The sequence below is a fragment of the Dasypus novemcinctus genome, chromosome 9 (assembly GCF_030445035.2).
Source record: "Dasypus novemcinctus isolate mDasNov1 chromosome 9, mDasNov1.1.hap2, whole genome shotgun sequence".
Taxonomy (NCBI): domain Eukaryota; kingdom Metazoa; phylum Chordata; class Mammalia; order Cingulata; family Dasypodidae; genus Dasypus; species Dasypus novemcinctus.
In genome coordinates this window covers 6,517,852-6,537,319 of record NC_080681.1, presented here as the reverse complement: position 1 = coordinate 6,537,319, position 19,468 = coordinate 6,517,852, and the positions used below count along the sequence as shown (strand labels likewise).

General features: G+C 60.1%; 1 protein-coding gene across 4 annotated transcripts in view; it reads right to left on the bottom strand.

The window, feature by feature from the left end:
- Window positions 1-19,468, bottom strand: part of IGSF3 (immunoglobulin superfamily member 3) — a 106,497-nt gene that overhangs the window by 10,654 nt on the left and 76,375 nt on the right. For all 4 annotated transcript variants that reach the window (XM_058302985.2, XM_058302986.2, XM_058302987.2 and 1 more), the window contains 2 exons: window positions 15,797-16,201; window positions 2,401-2,811 (listed from right to left, as the gene is read on the bottom strand). In XM_058302985.2, the coding sequence (XP_058158968.1) occupies window positions 2,401-2,811; window positions 15,797-16,201 (816 nt within the window). The remainder of the gene's footprint in view (window positions 1-2,400; window positions 2,812-15,796; window positions 16,202-19,468) is intronic.

The window sequence follows — 19,468 nt, the reverse complement described above, 5'->3', positions numbered from 1 at the left end:
AATCCCCGTGATACGTTTGGGATCCACTGAGAAGCTATCTGTTCCGGTGCAAGGAAAGGGAAAGCATGGGTGATGGCTAAAGAGGAAACGGGGGCGGGGATTGTTCTCCACAGCAGGAAAAAATAGTCAGAACTGAAAACAGGAAGAACAGGAACCAAAAGCCACCTGTGGGCCTAAGGACAAGCCTCAGGACTCAATACCCCTGGGGCTGGCCTGGCGGGCGCTGGAAATGCCGCAGGAGCGGCTGTGATGAGCGTCCCTGTAATGCTCCAGCAGAAGGGCTGGCAGGAAACGACCCACGAACCCCGAGAACACCTGCCCTGAGAACACTTGCCCCTGGGCGGCTTCGGGCACCGTCCAGGAGGGAGCGTCCCCTGAGCCCAGCGCGGGCCAGGCAAGCGCTGGAGAGCCGTGCCGGGCGCACGTGCTTCCTGGACAAACACTTCTTGAGGCTCCTGGGGACAAGCGGGGGGAGGGGGCGCAGAGTGCGGACCAAGGCGAGGTCCAGCGCTCACTCGTGGAGCTTCAATTCTAGCGGAAGAGACAAAGGGCACAAAGCGAACGAAGAAGCAGGTACACGGAACGTCAGCGGTGCTGTGTGGAGGGAAGGGGCGGGGAGGGGGATTCGGAATGACTGGGGGAAACGGATGGGGCTCAAGCGGTTGGGCACCTGCTTCCCACACGGGAGGTCCTGGGTTTGGTTCCCAGTGCCTCCTGAAAACAGAAATAAGCAAACAAACAAAAAAGCCAACTCAGGAGCTGATGTGGCTCAGTGGCTGAGCACCGACTTCCAACATACGAAGCCCTGGGTTCAATCCCAGCCCCAGTACCTAAAAACAAAAAGAACGATTAGGGTGCTGTGTTACCTAAGGTGGTCAAGAAACACCTCTCTAAGAAAGAGCAAGATAAATGAATATCTACGGTCAACACGGGCTAGGCTATGAGAACAGGGCGTACAAAGGCCCTGGGGTGGGAAGCGGACTTGGCCCAGTGGTTAGTGTGTCCGTCTACCACATGTGAGGTCTGCGGTTCAAACCCTGGACCTCCTTGACCCGTGTGGAGCTGGCCCACATGCAGTGCTGATGCACACAAGGAGTGCCCTGCCACGCAGAGGTGTCCCCATGTAGGGGAGCCCCATGTGCAAGGAGTGCGCCCCATAAGGAGAGCCGCCCAGAGCGAAAGAAAGTGCAGCCTGCCCAGGAATGGTGCCGCACACATGGAGAGCTGACACAACAAGATGACGCAACAAAAAGAAACACAGATACAACAGAAGCAGACAAAGAAGACAACGCAGCAAAAATGGACAGAGAGAGCAGACAACGGTGGGGTTGGGGAGAAGGGGAGAGAGAAAAAAAAAAGGCCCTGGGGTGTTCGAGGAAAGCAGCCAATACTTATGAAGGATGCCACCCCAGGGGTTAAAGGTAGAAAGGCACAGCAGGTCCTCAGTGTGCCCTCGAGTGGAGAAGGAAAGCGAACAAAGGGGTATAACATGATGTGTCTCGCGAGGGCCTCCTGGTGATACGCAGGGAGACAGGGCCAGCCTGGAGAGAACGCTGTGCAGTGTCTAGATACCGGAGGATCACCTGGTATCTAAGGAGGACAGGCTGCTGCACAGGTGAGGGCAGGTAGGGGAGAAGAGGTGCACCCCAGGTAGAGAGGACAGAATAGGCAAAGACGTGGCAACGGGACTGGGGTGGCAACTCAGCAGCCCCCGGTCCACGGGGAAGGGTGGGCAGTGACCACAGCAGATTAAAGGCGTGCGCCCGGGGGGCACCTCAGGCTGCGTCACGTGGGAAGGAGCAAGCACTCGAGCTCTTTAGCAAGAAGGAGACGAGAGGCACACGTAGCTCCTTCCTGCGTCTGGAAGGAAGTGGCCCACGTGGGGTTGGCGCTGTTCCAGGGGCACCTCCAAAGGCGAGAGGGGAATTACAGGGAGAGTGCTTCGGGTCCGCGAGGGGAAGCGCTGACCGCCAGGGCCACCCCCAGCGAGGCAAGGCCGCCCCGGAACATTCCGGCAGAGCTTCGATGCCCCCTGCCAGGCAGCACCCCCAGGCTCTGAGAGGGGCCCAGAGGCAAGGCAAGGTGGGGAGACAGGGGAAGGGGAAAGCGGAAGGCTCCCTCCAGGCAGTTCTGAGGGCGGCGCTGGGGCCGGCCTGGGATCCAGGGCGCAAAGTGCGTACCCAGAAGGAGAGTCAAGCTGCTCGTGCCGCGCCCTGCCGCAACCGCGGCTGCCTCCGGAGACCCCATCCTCGCCCACGGGGCTGGACATGAGAGCCGAGCCGGGGGGCTTGCAGGAGCCTGCCCCCAGGAAGGCGGAAGCACCCACGTCCCGCGCGGGCCCGCGGGCGGCCTCGGCGGGTGGGTCCTCCAGCGGCTGCGGCCCACTGCGGCCGTCCTTACCCAGCTGCTTGACGGTGACTTCCGTGCGCCCCGACACCTCCTCGGCCAGCTTGTACCAGGCGTAGTTGGGGCTCAGCAGCCACTCCTCCACGTGGCAGTAGTAGCTGCCGCTGTCGCTGACCTCGGCCCTCTGCACGGTCAGGCTGAACAGGCCGCCCGGCGCGTGCCTCTCGAACTGCAGGCGCCCAGCCAGGCCGCCCTCCTCGGCGTAGGTGCCGTACTCGAAGGCCGAGCTGTGCGTGGTCTTGAGGATGAGCTTGCCGTCGGCGTCCGAGGGCTTGTGCACGTACCAGAGCACGGCGAAGTGCGAGTCGGGGCTGGTCTGGGCCCTGACGGAGCAGTTGAGCTGGATGGGCCTGTTCTCCACCAGCGTGAGTGTCCTCTTGGACTTGCTCACCTGCAGCTTCGTCACTGCCGAGGGAAGAGGACACGCTGGGAAGACCACCCCCGCGCCTCGCCCCGCGGCCCCGCCGAGCCCGCCTCCCAGCCCCGCGCCCGCCTTAGCCAGCACGGCCCCGGGGACTCAGCACGGGCGGCTTCCTCCCACACAGGCCAGGGTGCGGGAAAGCGGCGCACGCCCCGGCTCAGCCCGCGTGCCTCTGCCGGCCCCGGCCATGCTCCCCGCCGCCCCGCGGCCTCCAGGGCCGGCAGCAATTGCCAAACCTGGTCCCCATCGCTTCCCTGCTCAGAAAGCTTGAACGCAGCCTTCCTGTCTAGCTCCCTGAGACAGCTTGGTTGGTGCTGGGGTTGGTATATACCCAGGGGACCTGAATCTCTGGACAGTCCATGTGACAGCCAGGCCCAGAGCCTCAGCAGACTTGCCACTCCTACTTTCTGGTTTATTGGACTTACCCCGGCCAGCTAACAGGGAAGTAAAGAAGGTCAACCACCACACCAGGGAGCCAAGAGTGCCTACAGCTGCAAGCAGAACTGCATCCAGCATCCATGTGGAATCTAAGCCCCCTCTTGATGTAGAGGGGGACTGGACATAACCACCCCAGGGTCCACAGGATGGAGGAATACAGTATGGATTAGAGTGGATTTACTGATATTCTACTATGGAACTAGTGTGACTAGTAATGGAAGAAAATGTAGCATTGATATGGACAAGGTGGCTATGGTGGCTGCTGAGAGTAGGGAGAGGGAAGAAGAGATGAGATGTGGGGCATTTTCAGGACTTGGAGTTGTCCTGGGTGGTGCTGCAGGGACAGTTGCTGGACATTGGATGTCCTGCCATGGCCCACAGCTGGACTGGAGGAGAGTGTAAATTACCATGTAAACTACAACGTAGTGCAGCAGTGCTCCAAAATGTATTCACCAGATGCAGTGAATATGCCACGATGATGATGAGGTTGTTGATGTGGAGGAGTGGGGTGAGGGGGGGGCCACATGGGGACCTCATATTTCTTGAATGTAACATTAAAATAAATAAGAAGCTTTAATGGCACCCAGGTACCTACAGGACGTAAAGAAGGAACACCCTTCTCCCAGCACAGAGTCCGTCCCACTGGGCCGGCCGCTCCCCTCTGTACTGTCCCCAGCTCTCCACAGCGCCCCGGGTCTGCTCCGCAGGCGCCAGGCCTTACCTCGCTCAGAGGGTGGGAAGGAAGAGGCCGCCTCTGTTTACCGGGGCCTACGCTGTGCCCCCGCGATGCTAGAGGCGGGGATGCCGAGGAGCCCCTGCCAAGCGGCCTATCCCCCGCCCGGCCCGGAGCCTGGCCCGGGCCTGGGTAGGAGAGCACTCCATCAGGCCGGCTGGGGCGGGCGGGAGCGGGTGCGTGCTGGGGCGAGGGCGCAGGCAGGGGAGGCCGCCCCGGTGGAGCTCCGGGACAGAGAGGACGGGGCAGTATGGGCAGTCGCGCCGCTCTCCGTCCCCTCGCCACACCCCTGCTGAGAAACGACCGCCTTCCCCTTTAAGGCGGCAAGAAGCTTGGTCGAATGAGACGCACCTTCTGCAGGTAATCCAGCTCTCTCCACTCCATCGTTACCATAGTTGGCTCAGCTGGCCCTTACCCACCCACCTCCCCCCTACTGAAAGAGAAAGGAAACCATCCTAGGTTCCCCGTGGGGGGGCTGCTAGTAAACCCACATGTCCCCCTCCCTGCTCTCTCTGCAGGAAGCTTTCCAGGCAAGGGTCTCAGTCACTCGCAGGCAGGGCAGGGAGAGAGCGTGCAGGGGGAGCTGACCGGCCCGAGGGCAGGGGCAGGACAGGCCCCTGTGGCTCGGCTCCAGCACCCCTGCCCTGCACCCTCGTTTCTTAAGGCCAGAGCACCGCCTCGGAACCAAGAGCCGCATCCAGACCCGGAGCGCGCCCAGGCCAGGCCGCCAGCCGGCTGACGCTCCTGGGCCAGGCGTGGAAGGAGGGCCCTGAGGGCCGCGCCCAGGCGGCTGAAGCTTCTGGAAGCCGCAGCCGCCGCGTGATCTCCTGGGAATGCGGCGGCTGTCCGGAACAGCTGAGAGGCCGGCGGGATCCCAACGCCCAGTGCCCGACGTCGTGCCTGCAACAGCCGCTCCGAGGCCACGCGTCCCAGGCCCCACGCAGGTCACACACCCACAGACCTTCCGGAACCATCAGCAACACACCAGCTCCCTCCACGAGCAACTTCACGTCCAGGGCCCACCCTTCCCGCCTCACCTTTTTTTGTTAACAAGCCGCCTTCTCCCTGCCTCGAATGCCCAAAGCCCACGAGGACAAGCTCGGAATCCAGGGCAGGGCTTAGCGGTGTGCCCCCAAGCTCTGGAAACCAGGCTGCCCCGAGCTTGCCAGCCGACTATTCAGATGGAATTCCTATAATGCTGCAAACAACCAGCTCCCTTTTCATCCCTTTCCAACCCAATTCACCACATGCAAATGATATCTATATTAGTGCAAATGACACCACCTGAAATAGCTGGTTCTTGGCCAAAAAAACTGGCTTGTTCAGTGTGGAGTAGAAAGAGATTCAAAATGTATTATTAATTGGGGCTAGATTATTTTTGCAACAGTTACTAAGGAAACCTCGATTGCTATAGTAACTGCATATGTTAAACTGAACTTCAGTTCAGTCACATGGGCTGAGAGCAAGAATCCAAGGAAAAGGAACATTTCAAGCATTTTTCCTTTCTGTTTTCCCTTCCCATGTCAAAATATTGTGACGTGTTGAGACGCTTGAAGGCGAATCCTGTTTGAAATTGGGGGCCGGTCTGGCAGGTGGGCCAGGGGTCAGCGCCTGGTCTACGCCCTGAACTTCCTCCTACAGCTGGAGGTAGAGAGGTGAGCCTCCGCCTAATCAGGAAGCAGCCTCGCCTGGCCTGCGCCGCGAGCCTCAGGGCATCCCAGGCCCCAGGGCACCGAGACCCAGAGGCTCTGGGAAGGGGGAGATCGGTTGCCACACGCAGGTGTGAGCACAGGGCCTGGCACAGGCTCGGTTCCTGCCAGCGTTTCCCGCTGCCGCACCCAGTCCCAAGTTCAAGGCTCGGCATCAGCTCGCAAGCTGGCAGTCCCGCCAGCCGCTTCGGCACCACAGGGGAAGGCTGTTAGAAAGGCAGGCCTGTGGCCCTGCGCCAGAGCTCCTGAATCAGCACCTGCATTCTAACAAGGCTCCTGCGATGAGGGTGCAGGAGAAACCCTGGGCTGCGCTGTGGGAGTGAATGGGTGTCAGCGAGAGAAAAGAGGCTGGGAGCGGATGTGGCTCAAGTGGTTGAGCACCCGCCTCCCACACGAGAGGTCCCAGGTTCAGTTCCAAGTGCCTCCTAGAAAAAACTAACAAGCCAAACAAACTAAAACACCAAAGCAGGGGAGCCAATGTGGCTCACTGGTTGAGCGCTGGCTTCCCACATACAAGGTCCTAGGTTCAATCCCCAACCCTGGTGCACAAAAAAAAAAAAAAAAGATACTGATGCTGAGAACTGAGGCTTGGCTGATTCCGAACAGTGAATCTGCAGGAGGAGGAAAGCATCCAACAAGAGGCTGGAAGAATGGTCTGAGAGCCTGCGCAGGCCGCCTTGCCTGCGAGGAAGCCTCCCCTGGCCAGCAGCACCTCCTGGGCGCCTCACCTCTCCCAGGCTCTGCGCCCACTTGAGGGACGGCCCCTCGCTGCCTGCGACTGGAAGGCTTCCTTCCCGGGTGTCGTCCCCGCGTGCGGAAGCCGAGCTCTGCACCGCAGCTGGCTGCTGTGTTCCAGCGGGTACCGGGGGCCAGGTAGGAGGAACTGAGCAAGGGGCGGGGCTGCTTCCTCGGCCCGCCCACCCAGCCTGCGGATTCTGCTTCGTGTGTGCTCCTCCCCCTTGAAACTCACTTCCCCAGTAAAGGGTCCCTGCACGCCCCCTAGAGTCTGTTACACTCTGCCTTACAACACAGTTGGTTTCTTAAAGGTTTTATCTTTCCTACAGAATTGCAAGCATCTTCAGAGCGGGCACTACGACCCAATCATCTGCTAAACAAGTAAGTGGAGGAGTGAGGGCAGGTGTGATTTACCTTCTAGTGGCGATGTGGGAACGTAGGGGAGGAGCAGTGAGCTGACTGTTGCGGGGGAGGAAAGGTTTCTGCAAGTATGTGGCGTCTGAGCTGGGCCCCAAGAAAGAAATAAGCAGGCATTTAGCAGGTGGAGGAGGGGAGCGAAAGGGCATCTGGGCAGCGGGGAAGGTGAGCAAAGGTGAGAGCTGGCCTGTGCCCTATCCTCAGGGCCAGGCAAGGCAGGGGTGGTGGGGCAGGGAGATGCTCCTGCGCAGGTGGTGGGGGCAGGGAGGTGCTCCTGGGCAGGTGGAGGGGCAGGGAGGTGCTCCTGGGCAGGTGGTGGGGGCAGGGAGGTGCTCCTGGGCAGGTGGTGGGGCGGGGAGGTGCTCCTGGGCAGGTGGTGGGGCGGGGAGGTGCTCCTGCGCAGGTGGTGGGGGCAGGGAGGTGCTCCTGGGCAGGTGGTGGGGCAGGGAGGTGCTCCTGGGCAGGTGGTGGGGGCAGGGAGGTGCTCCTGGGCAGGTGGTGGGGCGGGGAGGTGCTCCTGGGCAGGTGGTGGGGCGGGGAGGTGCTCCTGGGCAGGTGGTGGGGCGGGGAGGTGCTCCTGCGCAGGTGGTGGGGGCGGGGAGGTGCTCCCGGGCAGGTGGAGGGGCGGGGAGGTGCTCCCGGGCAGGTGGAGGGGCGGGGAGGTGCTCCTGCGCAGGTGGTGGGGCGGGGAGGTGCTCCTGCGCAGGTGGTGGGGCGGGGAGGTGCTCCTGCGCAGGTGGTGGGGCGGGGAGGTGCTCCCGGGCAGGTGGTGGGGCGGGGAGGTACGCCCGGGCAGGTGGTGGGGGCGGGGAGGTGCTCCCGGGCAGGTGGTGGGGGCGGGGAGGTGCTCCCGGGCAGGTGGTGGGGGCGGGGAGGTGCTCCCGGGCAGGTGGTGGGGGCGGGGAGGTGCTCCCGGGCAGGTGGTGGGGCGGGGAGGTGCTCCCGGGCAGGTGGTGGGGCGGGGAGGTGCTCCTGCGCAGGTGGTGGGGCGGGGAGGTGCTCCCGGGCAGGTGGTGGGGCGGGGAGGTGCTCCCGGGCAGGTGGTGGGGCGGGGAGGTGCTCCCGGGCAGGTGGTGGGGCGGGGAGGTGCTCCCGGGCAGGTGGTGGGGCGGGGAGGTGCTCCCGGGCAGGTGGTGGGGCGGGGAGGTGCTCCTGCGCAGGTGGTGGGGAGGGGAGGTGCTCCTGGGCAGGTGGTGGGGAGGGGAGGTGCTCCCGGGCAGGTGGTGGGGGCGGGGAGGTGCTCCCGGGCAGGTGGTGGGGCGGGGAGGTGCTCCCGAGCAGGTGGTGGGGCGGGGAGGTGCTCCCGGGCAGGTGGTGGGGCGGGGAGGTGCTCCTGGGCAGGTGGTGGGGCGGGGAGGTGCTCCTGGGCAGGTGGTGGGGCGGGGAGGTGCTCCCGGGCAGGTGGTGGGGCGGGGAGGTGCTCCCGGGCAGGTGGTGGGGCGGGGAGGTGCTCCCGGGCAGGTGGTGGGGCGGGGAGGTGCTCCCGGGCAGGTGGTGGGGCGGGGAGGTGCTCCCGGGCAGGTGGTGGGGCGGGGAGGTGCTCCTGCGCAGGTGGTGGGGAGGGGAGGTGCTCCTGGGCAGGTGGTGGGGAGGGGAGGTGCTCCCGGGCAGGTGGTGGGGGCGGGGAGGTGCTCCCGGGCAGGTGGTGGGGCGGGGAGGTGCTCCCGAGCAGGTGGTGGGGCGGGGAGGTGCTCCCGGGCAGGTGGTGGGGCGGGGAGGTGCTCCCGGGCAGGTGGTGGGGCGGGGAGGTGCTCCTGGGCAGGTGGTGGGGCGGGGAGGTGCTCCTGCGCAGGTGGTGGGGCGGGGAGGTGCTCCTGCGCAGGTGGTGGGGGCGGGGAGGTGCTCCTGCGCAGGTGGTGGGGGCGGGGAGGTGCTCCTGCGCAGGTGGTGGGGGCGGGGAGGTGCTCCTGGGCAGGTGGTGGGGCAGGGAGGTGCTCCTGGGCAGGTGGTGGGGCGGGGAGGTGCTCCTGGGCAGGTGGTGGGGCGGGGAGGTGCTCCTGGGCAGGTGGTGGGGCGGGGAGGTGCTCCTGGGCAGGTGGTGGGGGCGGGGAGGTGCTCCTAGGCAGGTGGTGGGGGCGGGGAGGTGCTCCTGGGCAGGTGGTGGGGCGGGGAGGTGCTCCTGGGCAGGTGGTGGGGCGGGGAGGTGCTCCTGCGCAGGTGGTGGGGCGGGGAGGTGCTCCTGCGCAGGTGGTGGGGCGGGGAGGTGCTCCTGCGCAGGTGGTGGGGGCAGGAGGTGTCTGGCCAGCCAGCAGCCCCGCCGCAGGGGCTCTGGGGAGCATGGTGGCTGTGCAGCACCTGCAGGCTAGAACCTGCTGAGTCGGGACACTGCGGGGTCCCGGCCTCCAGGTGACTGTGATGCCTGCTCCAGGTGAGAAGCCACCGGCTGCGCGGCTGCCAGGAACAGTGCTGGGGTGCACGCAGAATCCAAGGGTGGGCTGAGGGCGAAGGGGCGAGGAAGAGCTGGTCTTCAGTGGAGACCATGGCGATGACGAAGGGGATGGGGGAGCCGGCTGGGGCAGGAGGGAGGAGTTTTCCCAAACTGAGGGAAGGGAGTAAATGAAAAGGCTGGGAGAGTGGAGGAGAGCACGGGCGCAGCCCCCTGGTCCCGGGATCTGCCAGCGCCACTGGGCTCCCCACGCCGGGTCGCCCTGCTCTCCTCTCCCCATGCCACACCGTGCCAGCCCCTAACCACGCTTCCCAGATGCTTATCCTCAGCTGCAGGCCTGCTACGGCCAGGGAGGGCATCCGAAATGCAGGCGGGGATGGGGGAAGGCCATCACGGACCCCTGTGGCAGGTCGTGGGTCCCCGCGGTGCTGGGAAGGAGGGCGGCTGATGGACGAGAGAAGGGGGCAGGTAAAACCCCATGCGGTACAGCTTGGCGCAACAAGTCCCTGCCTCTGGCCTTTCAAATGACATCCAGAGTGATGGAAAATCTGTACATAATGACCTGAGCCCAGAGCCTGATTTCATAATTCATTTTACTGTAAATAAGAGGGGCTTTTTGGCATGCTTTTAGAGGAGTCCAGGTACATCAGGGCACATGTTCCCTCTGTTTTTTTAGAATGGTACCAAGAGTTATTCAGGGTTCCAGAAAACCCCGCCGGCGGCATGGCCCGCCTTGTCAGGCCACGAGGCATGGCTGTCCCTGAGCACCTGCAGGTCGGAATGCATTACTGTATTACGAATGACTTGTGTTGTTTTCTTAGACTCCTTTATTCCACAACGAGGATGTTGTGTCCATTTTTTAAAATGATGTGAGGAGGTATATTACACTGTCTACGGATTTCGTTTCAGGATAATAAACTGACTGTCAGATTGTTACAAGAAAGGCACGTCCGATCTGAGAGGCCAGCAGAGTGGAGGCCTGGTTACTCAGTTCTGGGCGCTGTTATTCACGTAAATGTTTATATAGCACCTTCATGTGCTCAGCACTAGCCTAAGCCCTTGCCAAGTTTTACTGTTTGGGGCTCACTGACCCTTGAAATAGATGCCATCATCATCCCTGACCTGCGAGATGAGAAGACTTGCCCGAGGTCACCCGCATAGGCGGGGATTCAGGCACAGGTTGTCTGGCCTCGGAGCCTTTGCTCTAACCACTGTCAGGGGTGTCTCTCCGGGCTTCGCTGCACCAAAGGGGATCTGAGGACCCTGCAGCCTCACCCGGGAGTGAACCCCTCCAGACCTCACACATACCCCAGGCATGCCTGCTCCTCCAGGCAGCCCTCCAGGCAAGAGCAGGGACACATCCCTCTCTGCAGCCTCAGCACCCCCCACAGTACCTAGCACCAAGCAGGTGCACACAGGTGCTTGCAGAAGGGCCTGGGGGGGGGGGGCGTGCAAAGGAAAAACAGAAAAATGGGAAGTGGGAACAGCTGGTTAGGAGCCACCCAGACTCGTCCCCCTGCCTTCCCTGTCTGTGCCCTAGCATGACCCTTGTTCACTGTCTCCAAGACAGGACACCTGGTGTCGCCATGACAACAAGGCCTGGGGACGGGGCCCCGGGCCCTCCTGTCCCGGCTCTTACCCTTACACTTCCTCGTCTGAGTGGGGAGCAGGCAGAGCCACAAGGGATGGAGGGGAGAACGCCCAGGTTCTCCAGAGAAAGAGGGAACACCAACCCGCCTACCGAACAAGGACATGCCCTAGGCTTTCCAAAGAATAAGCCCTCAGCCACCCCAATCTGTCGTGTCAGCAAAAAGGAATAGGAGAAAGCAGATTTAGCACCATCCAGAGGCTATTAAATATTCATCCTGACTGCCCATCAGTGAAAGCCCAGCAGAACACATCCACGGACAAGCGGCTCTCACCCACCGGAGGCTGTCCTCCTACAAGCTTGTTTATTGCTTTGTCGATTTTATTGTGCAATATTTAATAGCCAGACCAAGATCTGGCTGTAAGCAGCTGGAAGATGAGTGCTATGTTTCCCTGACCGCTTCGGTACTTAGGAAGATGGAAGCGGAGGGTGTTTGTGGTGCTAGAGAAAATGAGAAGGAAGCAAAACGACGCGGTAGAACGAAGAGAGGGAACAGCTGACGAATTGAAAAGCACAGGTGTTGAACCGGCTCAGTCTTGTCTAGAGTCCCTGAGGAGGGGTCTCACTGCGCAGACAAGGGGAAAGGATAAGCTAAGTCAACGACGCAGTCGGAGCGACAGCATTCGCTGCAGGTTTCCTGGGGAAGCGTGCGCGCAAGCGAGGAGGAAGCACTCCTCCAGAACGGTCGAGAGCAGCCCCGCCGCTAGGCCTTCCCACCACCCAGCACGAGCGCTGGCTCCCGGGAGCGGGCGGGGGCAGCAGGGACTGGCTCAGGAGAGAGTCCACGCAGCCTTCTCGGGAGGAGAGATCACAGCAGCGAAAGGCGGCGGATAAACGCCAGCACTACCTGGGGTTCCGTGCTGCTGTTAGAAGAGGAATAGTCTTTAAAATGTGTTTAAATCATAACAACAAGTGGGAGGGGGCTAGGGAACCCGAGTTTTGAGCGGCAAGGTGCGCAGGGGGAGAAGGCACTGGTTTTGCGCCCTGGTGTCCCAAGTCTTTGCGCCACCTCGTGGCGGGCGTGGGAAGAAACTGAAGGACAGAGTGGAGCTCCTACACGATTAGCACACTGTGCCTCCAGCAAAGTCTAGGGTTGTCCTGAAACCCGGACTTCCAAAATCCAAACGCAAAATTTACTAAAGGGCTCAGGAAATGAGGGCTGGGGAGCTAGACAGAGGAGAGATTAAATAAAAGCACAGGTACCACGGGAGTGGATATAGCTCAAGTGGTTGAGAGCCTGCTTCCCATGCACGAGGTCCTGGGTTCAATTCCCCAGCACCTCCAAAAAAAAAAGTACATGTACGAGCGAGCAGAGGTGGCTCAAGCCATTGGTCGCCTCCCTCCCACATGGGAGGTTCCGGGTTCAGTGCCCAGTGCCTCCTAAAAAGAAGAGCACACACCAAACAGATAAAGGGCAGACAGCAGCACAAGCAACAATGGGCGGTGGGGGGGAGGCATAAATAAATAAAAATAAATCTTATTTTTAAAAAAAGTCCATGGACCAAAGTCAAAGAGGATCCTGAGAAGAAAAACAAACATCTAGAAAACACTGAATGAGAGTGGAGGTGGCTCATGTGGTTGAGTGCCTGCTCCCCACATGGGAGGTTCTGGGTTCGGTTCCTGGTGCCTCCTAAAAAAAAAACAAAGACAAACGACAAGCAAACAAACCCAGAGACCAACTCAAGGCAGCCGATGTGGCTCAGTGGTTGAGTGCCGGCTTCCCACAAAGGAGAGCCCGGGTACAATCCCCAGCCCTGGTACCTCAAAGAAAAAAAGAAAAAGCGCTCGGGCTCTGGCCAGACTGCCCGGGTCTGCCCCCTGGCCCTGCTGCTCTATTATGAAACGACGGCAACTTGGTCAGCCTGTGGCTCTGTGTCCTCACCTGTAAAACAGGGCGAGACAGGCCCCCTCCTGGAGTTTTCTGGGTTCAGTTAGGACTAGGTCAATTATTCTGTGCACAGCATTCGAGGTGGCGACAGGTGCCCAGGAAGGACCTAGGGAAGGTTCCGTGCACTGCTCTCGTTTTGTTTTCACTGGACTGCGACCCCAGCAGGGGATGAGAGGCTGCGGAGACACGTCAGGGGTCAAGCAGGAGAAACCCCTTCTGTGAGGCCACTACCTGAATGCAGAAGAACAGAACTTCCGGCTGCAGGACTTTCTGAACAGGCCCGTGTGTTGCCTCCTCCCCTCCCCAGGCCTGGGTTGAAAAGCCCCAACACCCCTTCCCTGTTTCCCCGACTTCAGCACCCCCAACACCCCCTTCCCTGTTTCCCAGCTTCAGCACGGTACAGCTCTCGGAGCCCCGTGACCTCATTTATAAAACGGAAAACAACCCCTCCCCAGCTCAGGAGAGCAGCGACAATGGAACGGGAGGAACTGCCCCGCGTGTCCAGTGCAATCTTCAGCACACAGTCAGCCCTCAGGAAATGCGTTTTTCCACTTCCATCTCCCCCAAAAGAAAAGCACTAGTACCAGTCAGAGTAGTATTAAAAAGAGTGAAACCAGCATGAGAGCCCTTGGGAAGTATTAAGTGCTAAGTGCATAAATATTTAATCTAGGAGGGGCAGTGACGCTGCAGGGGCGGCGCTTTCCCTGCGCCTCGGCCACCACCTGGGCTCCGGGGTGGCCTCCAGCACCCCCCTGGCTCTGGGCAGTCCAGAGGGCCAGGCAGCGTGTCCCTCCAGAGGGGCCTCGCCATGGCCACCTGCAGCCGGCCCAGCGCTCTCCTGCGCCACGCCCTGCCGGCCTGGCCTTGACAGTGACCATACGCAGAACCGACTCGCTGAGGCCGCACGGGCACAGAGACGGTCCTCAGGTGCTCTTGGGTCCCCTCGCGCGCCAGCTCCTTTTCCTACCCAGGAGGCCACTGTATGGCACATGGACAACGCGGTGACGAAGCCAGAGGACCAGGGCTGCGGGGTCCACTGGGCACTCGACCAGCTGTCAAGGCGCCCACCTCCTTAGCTGGGTTTCCTCTCCAGCAGCGTGGGCAGAGGGCAGCTCCATCACTGCCGTGTCGCTGGGTTTAAGAGGGAAACTTAAAAACAAAGCCTGGCACCACAACCACCTAAAGCCGTCCCTGCTTTAGCGGTAGCATGCCTTAACAGGACCTAAATATCTAGACTCTTCCTCCGCCTCCCCTAGGCTCTGCAGTCGTGGGTTCCAGATAGCAACAGGAACAAGCAGCGATTAGGGATTTATCCAAGAAGACAACGTAAGGCAAGGTCCTGGGGTTGGCGTCTCCCTGCCTCTTGCAGCCGCAGAAGCACGGGATGGGCACTGGGGACTGGGGCTCGAGGCTGACCTCAGGGCCGGGGGGCCACACAAGGTGCGATTACGGCCCGGCGCTCCACTCACAGGGCAGGCAAGGGGGCACCTGGTGGTCTCCACGACGAGGTCTCCCCCAGAACGGGGTCCCTGCTACCCCTTGATGAACCTGGACCCCACCCAGACAGAGCAGCCTCCCGTCAGCCCAGGCTCGGGCTCTCGGTGGCCAAAGGGCACCCCCGGCTTCTCGGCAGCACGCTTCTTCCAAACTCTGCACAGGACTGGACTCTGCTCCGGGGTTTAGAAGAGGCCAAGGGGACACGCTGGAATGGCCGTGACTGCCGCTGCTGCAAACAGCGCCGCCAGCTTCTGAAGCGGCCTGGCAAGGCTGAGAGCAGGCAGGCGGCGCCTCGCTGCCAGACACGCAGACTGTGCAAAGCAGGTGGTCATCGGGTCAGAAGCGCCTCTGCCAAGTGGCCTCCTGTCCGCCCCTGGCCCCTGCGTGGTGCCCGCTCTCTACGGGCCTGAGCTGCGGAGTGGGAGGGAATCCCAGCCAACGCCTGAGCTCCTCCTGCCCCAGCTTGCAGCCCAGCAGACACCCAGGACAGACACAGAGGAAAACCAGGGCAGCTCAGCTGACCGGGGCACAAGCCCGACAAACGCCCCGCAGACTCAAGCTTGCCAAATGAGAGCCCCTTCCCCATCTGCTTTGAGAGAGACTGAGCTTCCAGAGGAAAAGGAAACAAACTCAGCATCCTTAGACAGGGCCCTGGTCAAGGAACTAGCATTGGAGAAAGACAGGCAGGGGTTCAAATCCTGGCTTCACCATTTCCTTGCTGTGTGACCTTGGGCAAGTCATTCAACCTCTCTGAGAGTTGTGAGATTCCAGTAACCAACCCTAAGCACCTACTGCAGAGCAGGTGCTCAACAGTGCCCACTGTCTTCCCAGGCCTGAGTTTCCTTGTCTGTAATGGGGGACAGTAATAGCTCTTTCACATAATGGTGAAGACTGCAGGACACGAGGTTAAGTAAAGAGGTGGCGCTTTCAGTAAAACAATCAGCCTGAACATGTCACAAATATCAATGTCTACACAGAGAGAGAGGGGGAGAGAGAGAGATGCTGGGGAACTATTCCAGGTTAAAAGACTCTAAAGAGACATGACAACTGTGTATGTTGTATGATCCCTGTGTTGCATCCTGGTTTGGAAGGGAAAAAATCTATCAAGGAAATTATTGGGAAATACAGATAATAGTACTATAATGTAAAACTCTCAGGGTTTGATGATGGTACTGTGGTTAGGTAGGAAAACGTCCTGCTCTTAGAAGCTACCTGCTGACGTATTTAGAAGGAAGTCATCTGCAATTCACTCTCAAATGGTTCAACAACAGCTGCACAAATACACACACGGGGAGAAAACAAATGCAGCAAGATGTTAACAGCCAGTCCTCTACGAGAGAACACGGCGCTCACTCTCCAGTGCTTGTGCCTTTCTCTGGACTGGAAACTCCTCGCAACAGAAGGCTGGGGATTGAGCGGCGTGCCGGGGCCCGATGCGCGTCTTCGCGCCCCTCCCGGCGGCCGCCCCCGCGAGCGCGCCCATGGGCCCGCGAGGGGCGAGGCCCGCCCCGTGCTCACCTGGCTGCAGCACCCTGATCTCCAGCAGGTTGGAGGCCCTGTCGGCCAGCCTCGTCCAGGTGGCGTTGAAGTTCCTGCGCCACAGCTCAGCCACGCACTGGTACTTGCCCGCCTCGGTGTCGCTGGCCCGGCTGATGCTCAGGCGCACGTTGTTGCTGGACGCCGCCTTCTCGATGGCGGTGCGCGTGCGGAAGCTGGACGACCTGTCCCCCCACTGGACGCCCCCGTCCCGGGTGAAGGTCACCAGGTCGTGGAACTCGGCGGTGCCCACCGGCTGGAAGCGCCAGGTCACCGCCACGGGGACGCGGGCCGGGTAGTGGGGCTTGATGATGCACTGCAGGTCGAAGGAGTCGCTGTAGGTCACGCCCGGCGTGCGCGAGATGGCCGTGACCGCAAAGCCCGTCTCTGCGGAGAGAGCGGGGGCGTCAGGCCAGGGGAGACGCAGGGCTTTCTCGAGCCGGCTGGACACTGGCAACGGGGCTATGCTTCCAGGTCGCTCTCAATTTTTAGCTCTTTTTTTTTTTTTAGGAGGTACCAGGGATTGATCCCCAAACCTCATACATGGGAAGCAGGCGCTCAACCAACCGAGCTACGTCCGCTCCCCTTAGCTCTTTCTTTTGCTACCCAGGCCAGCGTTACTTTGAGACACAAACCCAAGCAGGTCACCAGACCCCACGGAAAGAGGTCCACGGAGCTTCTCCACGAGCAGCACAAGCCCTGCTCGAGATCCTCGTGGGGACTTTCGCAGGGACTCGAGCTGGCCGCTCCCTGGAATGGGTCCTATCGCCTTCCAGCGCCTGACCCGCTGAGGCAGGGCCACACTGGAAATCTTGGGGTTCCGTGCCAGAACAGGAGGAGAGAAGCCCCAGAGGCCACGTGCCCATGCGCACCTCCTTCTCCTGGCCCCCCAGGGCCTCGGTGCTGGAGGAGAGGGAGGCAGAGGGGAGCGGCGGCTCCGTTCTCAGGGCAGGGTGGCTCCGCCTCGCTCTCCAGCCCCTTTCCCACTTCCTAGAGGGAATCCAGGGCTGGGACCCACAGCCCAAAGGGCCGTTCTTTTTAGCAGGGAGGGACCTCAGGGCAAGTGGGGATATGGCCTGGAAGGTAAGGGTTCTGCAGCCTCGGCACGCTGCGAGTCCCTCAGTATTCCTTCCTGAACAGTGTCATAACCCCTCCTCTGCCACGCCGCTGCGAGGACCCCAGAGTTCCTTCGCCTTGCAGTTAGTTATTACTACACTGGTTGTGATCACAGAGCTACGAGCAGCAAGGGCTTCTCGAGGACTGCATCCAGGCATGATGCCAAACGCTGTTCTCACTGCTCTGCTTCTGCTCTGCAAAATGCTCCTGTAGGACAGGTAGGTTTTACTCCCATTTTTTGCAGATAAGGAAACTGAGGCCCAGAAGGGTTAAACAGGTTGCCCAACACCAGGCTGCTGGTAAAGGCCAGCCTATAAACGCGTGCGAAACTGACTCCAAAGCGTACTTTTAATCTTGGGGCTTGATTAGGTTGCTTCACCCACCGGAAGCCAAGTGCAGTGGTTAAGCACAAACTCTGGAGCCAGCTGCCCCACCCGGACCCTTGGTGGCTGTGTGACACTGAGCAGGTGACTTACCCTCCCCATCTGTCACATGGGTTCTTATAAAGTTTAAATGACTTGAATTTGAATAGTACCTGGCACCCAGGATGTACACTCTATTTGTTAAATATATACTTTGAGGAAGAAATAAAACAGAGAAAGGAAAATCCAGGCACAGGATGTGCCTTTTGGCTTTATATGGGGAAGTGAGGTCGGCAGATACACGGGCATAATTTGCAGAAAACTCTAGATTGTCACTTTGGATGTCATAAGCTAGTTTGATATAGCCTTAAAAAAAGAAAGAAAATTACTTTAAGACACAGAGGCCCGTCCTCAACACCAAGGGGTCGTGAGGGCCACCTGCCAGCCGCGATGGTCAAAACGGTGCCCGTGGCCCGGCGCCGGCAGCTCAGTGGCTGAGCGCCGGCTTCCCACACACGAGGCCCTGGGTTCAATCCCCGGTACCTCCTTAAATAAAAAGGTGCCGACGGGTGCGTCTGCACGCAGCACACACTCCTCAGAGCCGCGCAGGACAAGCCTTGGGGACGCGACCTGCACCTGGTGTCCCCGGCCTCGACGCCTGAATGAGGGTGGGAGAGTGTCTCGGACCACGGCCACACCCAGACCCGACGCGGGCACCTGCCAGGCCCACGGGCCACGGGCGCGTGGCAACGAGCCGCCCTGAGGGGCGAGCGTGACGGCCCCTCTGCTTCCGAAGCCCCCTGCCATCGTCTCCATCGATCCCTGAGGCTGTCACCTCCCTGCTTCCTTCCACACCTAACTCACCGTGAGGCCGCTCACCTTAGGCAGGAGAGTCACTGCCCTCGCCCTCCTCCCTCTCCCACCCGCCTTGAGCCACCCCAGGGTGGCCTGAGCCGGGGGTGCCTGGGGGTGGAGAACAGGTGAGCAGAGCAGGACCCAGGGACCCAGGCAGAGCGGCCTGCTGTCCCCCGCTAGGGGTCTCTGCAGGCACATACTATTTTTAAAAATGTAAAATTTGGTAAAATAGGGAGTGGATGTGGCTCGAGCGGTTGAGCGCCTGCCTCCCACATGGGAGGTCCTGGGTTCGGTTCCCAGCCCCAGTACTTCAGGAAAAAAAAAAAAAACTCTGTAAAATTATTTCCAGAGAAGCAATCCTGACTCCTTGAACATTCCTAAACTCAGAGGATGGGTAAAAAATACCATCCCAGGACCCCCAGACACTGATCACAAGTTCCATTTGCACAGGCCCACACGGGTGCTGGGCCTCGTCCCAGGGACACTTAATCACTGGACGGGGAGTGGGTGTAGCTCAGTGGTTGAGTGCCTGCTTCCCATGTACGAGGTCCCAGGTTCAAGACCCAGTGCCTCAAAAAAAAAAATCATTTGATGAAGTTTTCAGAGACAAAGGTATGAGTGTAATTTTACTGCAGAAAATTCAATCTTGGAGATTAAGCTTTTAGAAAGTAAACATAATTCTAATCTCAGAGAAGGAAAACAAAACGCAGGACCTTGTCTGAGCAAAACCACTCCAAGCCACATCTTTACTGGGGTGAACCTAAAAAGCACCCCCAGCCCTCCCCACGGGGGCAGGGGGGTTACGATGCCCCAGGAAGTGGGATACAAAGTTGCCGAGGACAGCTGATGCCACAGGCTCCTGATAAACTCCAAGAGGCAACAAGACAAGGTGCTCTCCCAGCAAAGGACAGACTGGTCTGCTAAAATTTAATATGCCGACTAGAGGAGACAGATAAACGTGGCTGGAAGCCTCTTTAACTACCCCACAAGAAGCAAATCTAATATTCTTTGGTTTTGGCAAATCTCAGGGTATCTTTTCATCCCATGTTAATGAGGAAATGGCTTTCTTAAGTGGGGGCCTCCGAGTGGAGTAGATAGAAAACACACGCTTTGAGGAAAAAAAAAAATCAAGACCGATTGCTGGCTTCCTGGGTGCCGATTACAGGTTTGTCAGGGAAAGCTGCAGCCTCAGGCACGTTATTTGACCGCTCTGTCTCGGTGTCCTTGTAAAATGAGAGCCCCTCCCTACTGGCCAGGTGAGGAGCCAAATGGGACAACTGAGGGCGAGTGCTCGGGCTTGGCCAGGAACGCAGTAACTTCT